This window comes from Oncorhynchus keta, chromosome 29 (genome assembly GCF_023373465.1).
Source record: "Oncorhynchus keta strain PuntledgeMale-10-30-2019 chromosome 29, Oket_V2, whole genome shotgun sequence".
Classification (NCBI taxonomy): Eukaryota; Metazoa; Chordata; class Actinopteri; order Salmoniformes; family Salmonidae; genus Oncorhynchus; species Oncorhynchus keta.
In genome coordinates this window covers 22795084-22808115 of record NC_068449.1, presented here as the reverse complement: position 1 = coordinate 22808115, position 13032 = coordinate 22795084, and the positions used below count along the sequence as shown (strand labels likewise).

Here is a 13032-nt window from a genome sequence, read left to right as displayed (position 1 = left end):
TTTCCCTTCCAGTACCTTCTCCAGGGCGTGCATACTGAAGACTGGGCCATCATGGGCTTTGACTGTCTTTACCAGGAACATGTCTCTCCAGATACAGATGTCTCCTGTGCACGTCCCCGAGAACACCATCTCCTCTGTCCAGCCATACACAGCACACATCATTGTCTCGGTCTTCCCCATATTGCCCTTACGCCCAATCAGGCCACCACCTGAAAGAGAGGTTGTGTCATTAACTCACATGACAACACATCACATCATTCTTTGAGACATTGCTGAGTCAACTTTTGTTTAACTTTGCGGTCTCTTACCTGCTTTATGCCAGAACTTCATATGCTTTACCCCTGCTGTGATGAGCTTGTCTGAACAGTATGGATTCATTTTTATGACAAAAATCTTATCCTTGCTTCCCCTAAAAAAATGATCGAAAACATTGCATTAATTTCATTGCACAAAAATACATGGATCTGAAATAGAAGTGGAATAAACTTAGAAGACAGTTAGTGTACAGGGAATCATATTACACCCAATGCGTCTGCACAGTTTGGCTGCCTGCCTCCCATATGAACAATAAGGATCAGTGGCCTTTCCTGTCTGATCCAATGGAGCGTAGTGCACACTGGGCTGGGTCCCTAATCACTGGCCTTTCCTGTCTGATCCAATGGAGCGTAGTGCACACTGGGCTGGGTCCCTAATCACGGGCCTTTCCTGTCTAATCCAATGGAGCGTAGTGCACACTGGGCTGGGTCCCTAATCACTGGCCTTTCCTGACTAATCCAATGGAGCGTAGTGCACACTGGGCTGGGTCCCTAATCACGGGCCTTTCCTGTCTGATCCAATGGAGCGTAGTGCACACTGGGCTGGGTCCCTAATCACTGGCCTTTCCTGTCTGATCCAATGGAGCGTAGTGCACACTGGGCTGGGTCCCTAATCACGGGCCTTTCCTGTCTAATCCAATGGAGCGTAGTGCACACTGGGCTGGGTCCCTAATCACTGGCCTTTCCTGACTAATCCAATGGAGCGTAGTGCACACTGGGCTGGGTCCCTAATCACTGGCCTTTCCTGTCTGATCCAATGGAGCGTAGTGCACACTGGGCTGGGTCCCTAATCACTGGCCTTTCCTGTCTGATCCAATGGAGCGTAGTGCACACTGGGCTGGGTCCCTAATCACTGGCCTTTCCTGTCTGATCCAATGGAGCGTAGTGCACACTGGGCTGGGTCCCTAATCACTGGCCTTTCCTGACTAATCCAATGGAGCGTAGTGCACACTGGGCTGGGTCCCTAATCACTGGCCTTTCCTGACTAATCCAATGGAGCGTAGTGCACACTGGGCTGGGTCCCTAATCACTGGCCTTTCCTGTCTGATCCAATGGAGCGTAGTGCACACTGGGCTGGGTCCCTAATCACTGGCCTTTCCTGTCTGATCCAATGGAGCGTAGTGCACACTGGGCTGGGTCCCTAATCACTGGCCTTTGTGCTGCTGCATCACTACATGGCGCTCACTGAGGCCAGAGCAGAACTGATACCTACTTCATCTCTCTATCCCTTTCAAGCTTTCTTACTCTCCTTCTCTCACTTCCATCCCTCTCCCCCCTCTCCCACTATTTTCCCTCCCTGTCTCCTATCGGTTTCCTCCCCCGCTCATCTTTCTTCCTCCCCCGCTCATCTCCATCGTTCTCTCATGCCCCCTCTCCCTATCTCTGCCTCACCATGCCCCTCTCCCAGCTGAGGACTAGGCAGTACAGTGCACAAGGCAGGCTCTGTCAGGCCCCATTTCCCTCTGCCCGCCTCACTGCACTGCCCACCAGGGCCTGCAAAGAGATTAGTGCAGCTCCAAGCTGTCTCTGAGCTGCCACGGGAGCACAGTACACAACAGCTACAGCACGCAGGCAGGACATGAGCAAGCCTCCACTGCTCTAACTAGCCTGATGGAATTCCAAAGGACTATTTTACTGCTATGAATATCAAGTGCAAAGCCATAGAGAATTAAGACCAGCATTGGGGGAAATCAGAGTGTCCATATAGATGCTAGACAACCATATTTGAATTCCTGGATATTTGATATTTGCTAGTTTGAATTGCCAATCGATTTTACATCATTTTCTTTTTTTAAATGGCCACTTTTCATTTGAGATTATACTCACAGTGAATGTAGCCTAAACCCAGGTTGAGATGGATGGACCAGAGATCTGCACCAGACATACACTTAATCATTCAGCTGTGAGTTGGCAGGGCCAAGTGTTCTCTATTCAGAAAGGAACAGCTTTAAGAGTCTGCAGGGTGGTTCCCCTCCCTCCTCTCTTCACGAGAACTATATCAATGTTGCCCTCATATATAAATGTCCACATTTAAAGTGGAGGTGCTCAAGCTGTCTAGGGAATTAAAGGGAATGTTTTGATCAGGAGCAATGAAGTACTTGTTGTTATTCTCTTGGCTCCGGAGCTTGTACAATGGCCAAGGGATGGTTGTGATGCTGGACATTGCATGACTGGACATGTATCTTTGTGAATCCGTGTGGGGGTGGATAACTGATTTATGCTGCAGGAACTACTGACCGGATCATAGCTTGTGGACAAAGACCTCTCATTTACATGAATAATAACAAACTGAATCTGGACCAAAACTAGTATTTTTAGGTCACTCTACAGTAACAGTCAAACGTTTGGACACACCAACTCATTCAAGGGTTTTTCTTTATTTTTACTATTTTCTACATTGTAGAATAGTGAAGACATCAAAACTATGAAATAACACATGTGGAATCACTTAGTAATCAAAAACGTTTAAACAAATCAAAATATATTTTATATTTGGGATACTTCAAAGTAGCCACCCTTTGCCTTGATGACAGCTTTGAGCCAATCAGTTGTGTTGTGACAAGGTAGGGGTGGTATACAGAAGATAGCCCTATTTGGTAAAAGACAAAGTCCATGTTATGGCAAGAACAGCTCAAATAAGCAAAAAGAACTCATTACTTTAAGACATGAATGTCAGTCGATCTGGAAAATGTCAAGAACTTTGAACGTTTCTTCAAGTGCAGTCGCAAAAACCATTGAGCGGTATGATGAAACTGGCTCTCATGAGGACCGCCACAGGAATGGAAGACCCAGAGTTACCTCTGCTGCAGAGGATAAGTTCATTAGAGTTACCAGCCTCAGAAACTACAGCCCAAATAAACGCCTCACAGAGTTCAAGTAACAGACACATCTCAACATCAACTGTTCAGAGGAGACTGTGTGAATCAGGCCTTCATGGTTGAATTGCTGCAAATAAACCACTACTAAAGTACACCAATAATAAGAAGAGACTTGCTCGGGCCAAGAAACTCGAGCAATGGACATTAGACCGGTGGAAATCTGTTCTTTGGTCTGATGAGTCCAAATTTTAGATTTTTGGTTCCAACCGCCATGTCTTTGTGAGACGCAGAGTAGGTGAACGGATGATCTCCACATGTGTGGTTCCCGCCATGAAGCATGGAGGAGGAGGTGTGATGGTGTGGGGGTGTTTTGCTGGTGACACTGTCAGTGATTTATTTAGAATTCAAGGCACACTTAACCAGCATGGCTAATGCAGCATTTTGCAGCGATACGCCATCCCATCTGGTTTGCGCTCAGTGAAACTATAATTTGTTTTCAACAATACAATGACCCAATACACCTCCAGACTACTTGAACAAGAAAGAGAGTGATGGAGTGCAGCATCAGATGACCAGGCCTCCACAATCACCCGACTTCAACCCAATTGAGTTGGTTTGGGATGAGTTGGACCGCAGAGTGAAGGAAAAGCAGCCAACAAGTGCTCAGAATATGTGGGAATTCCTTTAAGATGGTTGGAAAAGCATTCCAGGTGAAGCTCGTTGAGAGAATGCCAAGAGTGTGCAAAGCTGCCATCAAGGCAAAGGGTGGCTACTTTGAATAATCTAAAATCTAAAATCTATTTTGATTTGTTTAACACTTTGTTGGTTACCTCCATGTGCTATTTTATCATTTTGATATTTTCACTATTATTCTACAATGTAGAAAATAGTCCAAATAAACAAAAACCCTTGAATGAGTCGGTGTGTCCAAACATTTGACTGTTACTGTATATATATCATGAGCTAACTCACTGAGAAACATTTTCTAGTCTTGTTTTTCATCAGTAAGTGGAGCGTTCCTGAAGAATGTCAACCCTTAGGACTTATCTTGCCCTTTGATGTCTCTACTCTGCCTATTGAGGAGACTGCTGAGATCTGAATGGATCATCTGAGATGCCATAACAGTTACTGTACTGTACTAACCTGATGGCTGAGAGCTTCTCCCCCTTCCTCCAGTCCCAAAGGACAATGGTGTGGTTGTCATCCAGCCCGACCGAGGCCAGTCGCTTGCCATCCGCTGAGGAAGAACAACAAAACACAACCTCAATCAATTCAAAGTTCACACAGAGAGTCTCTCTATTTACTCTTGTTTTGTGAGGAACAGTAAACTAGCCTGGTATAGGTTTGATCCATGGCAGGTAATGGCAGCTACGCCTCTGTCTGTGGCCAATTATCAGGAGAGAGATGAGAGCCTTTGCCTTGATGCTGCCAGCCTGCCACAGTACACAGACTATCTCCATAAAAGGGTTGTTCAGCGCCATGCTTCTAAATTGGAACACATTTCAACTCGCCCATTTCCTGTGTGAAGGAAGAGTTATTTTTCTCCATGGCTGACTGAGAATGTCAGGCTAGGTTAAAGCAATTATGAGTTGTTGTGTTCAATGTGTTACACTATCTGGAGAGTGTATGGAAAGCATCTGTAAACAGCCCTGGTGTACTACCTGAGAAGTCTAGGGCACACACTCCCAGCTGGTGGAATCCTTTCAACACAGACATGGGTTTCAGCATCTCTGTGTCCCATATATGGATGGAAGAGTCTCGCCCCACCTGGACAGACAGAAGAAACAATTAGCTTCCACGCATCCACAGCAACGTCCACACCCACACAGGGCAATGCAACAGTTCCAGGTCAGTGTTAGCAGTAGGACATTATCTTTAGTTACTTTGCACCATAAGCATATACAGAAGACCCTCCAGCTCCCAAAGGCATCTTTAGAGGTCAGCCTCTATACACTTTAGGCCCTAGCTACTCTATCCCAGTCTCTGAATATATATAACAAAATGTAATCTTCCACCTAAAAGGGGAAAAAAGTATATACAATATACACACACACTACACTACCGGTCAAAAGTATGGGGTGAAATTGATCAGAAATACAGTTCAGAAATGGTTAATGTTGTAAATTACTATTGTAGCTGAAAACGTCAGATTTTTTATGGAATATCTACATAGGCGTACGGAGGCCCATTATCAGCAACCATCACTCCTGTATTCCAATGGCACAATGTGTTAGCTAATCCAAGTTTATCATTTTAAAAGGCTAAATGATCATTAGAAAACCTTTTTGCAATTATGTCAGCACAGCTGAAAACTGTTGTTCTGACTAAAGAAGCAATAAAACTGTCCTTCTTTAGACGAGTTGAGTATCTGGAGCATCAGCATTTGTGGGTTCGATTACAGGCTCAAAATGGCCAGAAACAAAGTACTTTCTTCTGAAACTCGTCAGTCTATTCGTGTTCTGAGAAATGAATGCTATTCCACGCGAGAAATTGCAAAGAAACTGAAAATCTTGTACAACGCTGTGTACTACTCCCTTCACAGAGCATCACAAACTGTCTCTAACCAGAATAGAAAAAAGAGTGGGAGGCCACGGTGCACAAATGAGCATGACAAATACATTAGAGTGTCTAGTTTGAGAAACAGATGCCTCACAAGTGCACAACTGGCAGCTTCATTAAATAGTACCCGCAAAACACCAGTCTCGACGTCAACAGTGAAGAGGCGACTCCGGGATGCTGGCCTTCTAGGCAGAGTTGCAAAGGAAAAGCCATATCTCAGATTGGCCAATAAAAATAAAATATTATGCTGGGCAAAAGAACACAGACACTGGACAGAGGAACTCTGCCTACAAGGCCAGCATCCCGGAGTCGCCTCTTCACTGTTGACGTTGAGACTGGTGTTTTGTGGGTACTATTTAATGAAGCTGCCAGTTGAGGACTTGTGAGGTGTCTGTTTCTCAATCTAGACACTCTAATGTACATGTCCTCTTGATCAGTTGTGCACCGGGGCCTCCCACTTTCTATTCTGGTTAGAGACCGTTTGCACTGTTCTGTGAAGGGAGTAGTACACAGCGTTGTACGAGATCTTCAGTTTCTTGGCAATTTCTTGCATGGAATATCCTTCATCTCTAAGAACAAGAATAGACTGATGAGTTTCAGAAGACAGTTCTTTGTTTCTGGCCATTTTGAGCCTGTAATCGAACACACAAATGATGATGCTCAAGATACTCAACTTGTCTAAAGAAGGCCAGTTTTATTGCTTCTTTAATCAGAACCACAGTTTTCATCTGTGCTAACATAATTGCAAAAGGGTTTTCTAATGATCAATTAGCCTTTTAAAATGATGAACTTGGATTAGCTAACACAACATGCCATTGGAACACAGGAGTGATGGTTGCTGATAATGGGCCTCTGTACGCCTATGTAGATATTCCATAAAAATATCTGACGTTTCCAGCTACAATAGTAATTTACAACATTAACAATGTCTACACTGTATTTCTGATCAATTTCATGTTATTTTAATGGACAAAAAAATGTGCTTTTCTTTAAAAAAATAAGGACATTTCTAAGTGACCCCAAACTTTTTAATGATAGTGTATATATTTAATTGTTAGCAGTGCTACCTACCTGGCCTGTTGCTACAAAGTCCTTGAGGGGGTGTATGGCCAGGCACAGGATGTCGTCGTCATGGCCCATGTAGAAGCGCTGGGTGTTCTGCTGTCGGTTGTACACCACCCCCACGGCCGCCACGTGGTACACTATCTCCCCTGTCTGGGTGTAGAACAGGTTGCTCCTGCAGTCGAAGCCTCTGTAGCTGGAGCACCACAACACAGGAAACAATGAGGAAGAACACAGCGTTCACCTTTTGGCTGTGGGGTTTTGTTGGTAGAAAAGATGGTTAGATAAAGACTATACAGATGTTGAATTATTGTGTGTGCTTTTCCGGGTTTGCTTGGCGTGAGAACATTTTACACAGGTTATGATTTGTTTGTGTTATGTTTGGCGGCGGGATGTGGTGCTGCCTGAGGTCTCCTAACCCGTGGATGAAGTGTAGCTTCACCCCGCTCCCTGGTGTTCTCTCTCTTTTCTTCATGGCCATCGCACGGTGCTTCTCCTTGGACTGCTCTTTGAGCTGAGGTAGATCTTCTTTGTAAACCTGGACATGGAAATACGATATAAAGCATTTAACTCTCTGACATCTGTTAAGGTTTTTACTCAATCTAATATTGTTTGTTTTTCATATGCAACGTACATAATGTGTCATTTTCAAAGAGGAGAGCAGGTGTTGTGTCGCTAACCTGCCGCCGATATGTGAGCTGTGTCTCCTGCTCGATCTCCGAGTCCATCTCAGGCACGTCTGACTGGTCCGAGTCCGACTCCTCACTGTTGGAGTCGCACAACGTCTCTGCAGGAGAGAAGAAGACGACTTCATCAGATCTATTCTACCACCCAGATGCTCCCACAACAGTTTGTTTAATAAGGTTAAACACACTAATTCAGAACTAGTAGACAACCAGTATTGAGTCCCATTTCAGCCAAGACCAAGATCACAGATGGATGAAGATGACAGCTCATATTCATCAAGCAAGCCTTTGAAAAGTCTTAAGTGGTGGACTGCTTGCCCCGTTCCACAGTCCTATTACTCAGACTGAGACATAGAAATACTGATGCAGTGAAACTCGGTTGGCCGTGCCAAGACCAGGCACTGAGTACCCCTGGCACCGCTAGGCTTTGACTTGCTGGGTCCATTAGGAAAATTAAATGGAATGGCAGTTAGTATGTGGTTTAATTTCACAAAGCGCAGCACAGCTCTGTCTAAGACCATTTAGTTGAGAAACATGACTTACAAATGAGGACAAGGTTGTAGGAGCTGAATACAAACACAAACGTTCTCTTCCAGCTAGTATCACTTCAAATGTATACTTGTGGATTTATGACCTAGTGTAGAAAGCTTTTAGCTGGGATAAGGAGCATCATTCAAGGGGAAGGGTCACGGAATCTACTAGACTTGTCTGCACTTCAGAGTCATATTCACATTGGGGTAGACTAGAATGGGGCAGTCATCGAAATAGGACAGTCATGTACCTTGAGGTGCTATGTGAAGAGCTTCCTTCGACTTTCTGTCTGAAACAAACTTCCACTGGAACACTGAGTGGTCAGCTCCACCAATAGTTATCACCCACTGGTAGTCATGTGACCACCTGGCATTGGTTATATGGGCAGAGTGACCTAAATACTTTTTAAACTTTGCCCCTGGGATAGAGAGAAGAGTTGTTTTTCGTTCATTTGTAAATGCATAAACATCACATAAATGAATTGATTGACAACATCACATCTCCGGACAAAGGAACCAATGGAAATCCTCACCTTTCCTTACACACGGGTACCGTAAGAGCTTCACTAATCCATAATCATCTGCGGTTACTAAAACTTGATTATTAAAGTTGGCGTCAACAGAGTTGATGTCATTGATCTCTGAGTATTTGGGCCATATTCCGTTGACCTCGGGGCCCAACACACACGTCCATGAGGACCACTGTACCAGCTTCAACTCTTCCCTGTTGGTGACCTCTTTACCACCTGAGTAGAAAGACAATAATAACTACATCATGTGCAACTAAAACATCAAATGAGCAGCACATTAGTCATCATGACATCTTGTCTCATGGCCATACGTCACTGTTGTCACAACAAAGCATAAAGTTCATGACACACATAGCACCAAAATATCATTAATAACGGTGAGGTTATTACACAAGAGAAATCCTGACTTCCTTCCCATAGACAGCAAGACTCTTCACAGTGTCATTTATCTACATGCTGAGACGTGTCATTGACAGACTTACTTGGCATCCTGTAGAAGAGCCTCTTTCCGTTGCCGTCATTGGTCTGCAGATACTTGCTGTCTGTGGACCAGTCCATGTGTGTGATGAAGCTAGTGGAGCCAATGCACTCTCCCACCTTCTTGTACCTCTGCACCACGCTGTAGATGTCCACAGAGTTATCATTGGAGCCCACAGCCAGGTGAGCTCCATCAGGAGAGTACTTCAGCTCATGGATGGCCTCCTTCCTGTCCTTGATGTGGACCACCTCTGTCATGTCTCTGTGGAGTGGGAGAGCGTTACTGTCATCCAATACATTCTTTAAATAACCCTCCTTGAATTAAATTGAATATCCATGCATTCACTAACTGGCATATTGTTAATGAGTAATGGAATTGCAAACAAAATAGGAAGTTAACATGAAGTTCATATACCAAGCTAATCAGAAAGAACTAGAAGTGCCATTTGACTTCTGCCCTATACTCACCTGACCCGTAGGACAGTAAAGGAGCCGTCCTTCATGCCCAGCGCCAGGTGAATGCCGTCTGTGCTCACAGCTGCACAGCGAATAGGCTCCTCCATATTACAGCGAGCTATCAGCGCATGATCTATAAGGCTCCATATTCTACAGAGGGAGAGACAGAGACAGAGACAGAGGGAGAGACAGAGACAAAGAGGGAGAGACAGAGACACAGAGGGAGAGAGAGACAGAGAGAGACAAAGGGAGAAACAAAGACAGAGGGAGAGGGATAGACAAAGGGAGAGACAGAGGCAGAGGGAGACACAGAGGCAGAGGGAGAGAGATAGACAGAGGGAGAGGGATAGACAAAGGGAGAGACAGAGGCAGAGGGAGACACAGAGGCAGAGGGAGAGAGAGAGGTAGAGACAGAGAGAGAGAGACAGAGATAGAGGGAGAGACAGAGGGAGAGACAGAGGCAGAGGGAGAAACAAAGACAGAGGGAGAGGGATAGACAAAGGGAGAGACAGAGGCAGAGGGAGACACAGAGGCAGAGGGAGAGAGAGAGGTAGAGACAGAGAGAGAGAGACAGAGATAGAGGGATAGACAAAGGGAGAGACAGAGGCAGAGGGAGAAACAAAGACAGAGGGAGAGGGATAGACAAAGGGAGAGACAGAGGCAGAGGGAGAGAGATAGACAGAGGGAGAGGGATAGACAAAGGGAGAGACAGAGGCAGAGGGAGACACAGAGGCAGAGGGAGAGAGAGAGGTAGAGACAGAGAGAGAGAGACAGAGATAGAGGGAGAGACAGAGGGAGAGACAGAGGCAGAGGGAGAAACAAAGACAGAGGGAGAGGGATAGACAAAGGGAGAGACAGAGGCAGAGGGAGACACAGAGGCAGAGGGAGAGAGAGAGGTAGAGACAGAGAGAGAGAGACAGAGATAGAGGGATAGACAAAGGGAGAGACAGAGGCAGAGGGAGAAACAAAGACAGAGGGAGAGGGATAGACAAAGGGAGAGACAGAGGCAGAGGGAGACACAGAGGCAGAGGGAGAGAGAGAGGTAGAGACAGAGAGAGAGAGACAGAGATAGAGGGAGAGACAGAGACAGAGACAGAGACAGAGGGAGAGACAAAGGGAGAGACAGAGGCAGAGGGAGACACAGAGGCAGAGGGAGAGAGAGAGGGAGAGACAGAGAGAGAGAGAGACAGAGATAGAGGGAGAGACAGAGAGAGAGAGAGACAGAGAGAGAGAGAGAGAGACAGAGAGAGAGGGAGAGACAGAGAGAGAGAGAGACAGAGATAGAGGGAGAGACAAAGGGAGAGAGAGAGGTAGAGACAGAGAGAGAGGGACAGAGATAGAGGGAGAGACAGAGACAGAGACAGAGACAGAGACAGAGGGAGAGACAAAGGGAGAGACAACTTTGTTAGCAATCACGTGGGTCCAATTCCCTCATGAACCATATAAGTACCTGAAGTGAATGTGTGTACCTATATGTAAACAATTCTTTGGATATACCAGATCATTTCAGTGACTGTCACGCCCTGACCATATAGAGCTTTTTATTCTCTATGTTGGTTAGGTCGGGGTGTGACTAGGATGGGTTATCTAGGTGATTATATATATCTATGTTGGCCTGGTATGGTTCCCAATCAGAGGCAGCTGTTTATCGTTGTCTCTGATTGGGGATCATATTTAGGCAGCCATTTCCCCATTGTGCTTTGTGGGATCTTGCTTTTTTGTAGTGCATGTTTACATTCACGTCACGGTTTGTTTGGTTTCTGTATTTGTTTTGGTGAGTTTCTTTGATTAAAACATGTGGAACTCTACGCACGCTGCGCCTTGGTCCGACCATTATTATAACAAACGTGACAGTGACTGCAATTGTGTAAGGGACACTGTGGATATAATAAGCATAGACTAGTCCTGGAGTTTGACAGTGGTTGTGCTTGGTCACCCACCTGACAGAGCGATCATCACTGCCGGTCATGGCCAGGGGCTTGGTGGGGTGCACAGCCAGCGCCCACAGCTCTCCCTCACAGTGACCCTGCATGATGAGGAAGGGCTTGGTGCGATCGTGGACCACCACCTCAAATATCTCACTGTCCTGGGTGCCCACTAAGATATGATCCCCCCGCCAACACACGCTGCGCACTGACAACCCTGTCAACACACACATGCATGCACAAACAGTTAAACGGATAAAAACACGCAGACAGACACCCACACACAGAATAGCCTTAACAAACAGAACAAGACATAGAAGGAATACAAGAGGACTACACAATATGGTGATTGTTATGGAGACAGTATAGTTTGCTGTCTCTTTGGTAAGTAAATGTAAGAAGCAATGAAGGTATACATATATTCATACATGTATACATATTAATGTACGCACATACAGTAAATATGTAGGCAACACTTTGGGCTGAAAAACCAACAAGGGGAATGGAACAATATAATACAGGGACTTCTATGCACATAAGGACAGGGGTAGTACTCTGATTGTCCAGTGCCCTGCGCACTGTTACCCACCTCTGCTATTTTCACCTCTAGCTACTGTTAGGCCCAAGACCACAAATCAAACGAAAGAAAGAAGAAAGGAAAAAACTATTAGTGACCTAGAATACATCCTCTAGATGTAATAGAAAAGAGTCTAGCGGTATACAAAAGGCCTGTACTAAAGAACAACATGAGAAGAACACCCTGGTTCATTTATCCACTCAGTGCACATTGACAGCCCGTGGACTGGCTCTGTGTGGGAAAAGAAGATGAGAAGAGGGGGGAGTTGTATGTCACCTTTATATCCCTGGTCTGTTTCCCTGAGATCGATGACAGTAATTGGTTTGAAGTTGAGATCCCATAGCCGGACACAGCCGTCCCGGCCCCCGGTGGCAAAGCCCTCCTCACAGGCATTCATACTGAAAATCCCTGACTGGAGGAAATGACAGTCTGTCAGTGGGGATGTACACAATAAATGAGCAAGACAGACTTGCGGTACAGCAACTAGCAACAGCTCTGCTGCAGCAGACACATGTCTAACAAGGCTTTCACAATTATACCGTTGCTGCTGCGTGAAGAGATAACACAGTGGTGCATTACATAAAGCGTTTGAACCATTGTTTTTTTTCCCCTCTTTTTTTATTGGCAGGCTCCGGGAGCCGCCTGCTGTGGAACACAGTGATTGGCGGGAAGGATTCCTGTGGTTGAGCCAGCCAGAAGACTCTTTGGAGTGCAAAGCACAGACATGGACCACAGTAGAGTCCCCTCCCCCACCAGACCAACCCTGCATTCAGCTGTTGAGCTCACAGATATAATTTAATCCCAAGTAGTAAACTGCTGATCCTTTCCACTGAGCAAAATAAAAGAAAGCCACAGGGACTACATGGCACACCGTCACCTTGCTAAACATGTCCCCTTGTATGCTTTCATCAGTTGAAATAAACAAAGCTCTATGAATGGAGGAGTTGTTCAGTCGCAGGTGTGTGAGTTGAACATGGATGATGACCTGTTTAATCATCCACTGGATGGATCTAACGATAAGCACTAAGGTGGGTGTAGGCAGGCAGGCAGTGTGATTGAGTGAGTTTTGTGTCTGAATGTGAATGCAGGTCTGTGGC

General features: G+C 45.6%; 1 protein-coding gene across 3 annotated transcripts in view; it reads right to left on the bottom strand.

Annotated features, from left to right (window-relative positions):
• Positions 1 to 13032, bottom strand: part of LOC118362501 (echinoderm microtubule-associated protein-like 5) — a 64499-nt gene that overhangs the window by 13613 nt on the left and 37854 nt on the right. For all 3 annotated transcript variants that reach the window (XR_008086208.1, XR_008086209.1, XM_052486212.1), the window contains exons 6-18: positions 12212 to 12347; positions 11374 to 11575; positions 9446 to 9583; positions 8983 to 9239; positions 8504 to 8716; positions 8222 to 8389; positions 7435 to 7541; positions 7174 to 7292; positions 6764 to 6950; positions 4795 to 4900; positions 4277 to 4370; positions 309 to 409; positions 16 to 209 (exon numbers count right to left, since the gene is read on the bottom strand). Coding sequence is in view for 1 of the 3 variants with exons in the window: in XM_052486212.1 (XP_052342172.1) it covers positions 16 to 209; positions 309 to 409; positions 4277 to 4370; positions 4795 to 4900; positions 6764 to 6950; positions 7174 to 7292; positions 7435 to 7541; positions 8222 to 8389; positions 8504 to 8716; positions 8983 to 9239; positions 9446 to 9583; positions 11374 to 11575; positions 12212 to 12347 (2022 nt within the window). In the remaining 2 variants the exon portion in view is untranslated. The remainder of the gene's footprint in view (positions 1 to 15; positions 210 to 308; positions 410 to 4276; positions 4371 to 4794; positions 4901 to 6763; positions 6951 to 7173; positions 7293 to 7434; positions 7542 to 8221; positions 8390 to 8503; positions 8717 to 8982; positions 9240 to 9445; positions 9584 to 11373; positions 11576 to 12211; positions 12348 to 13032) is intronic.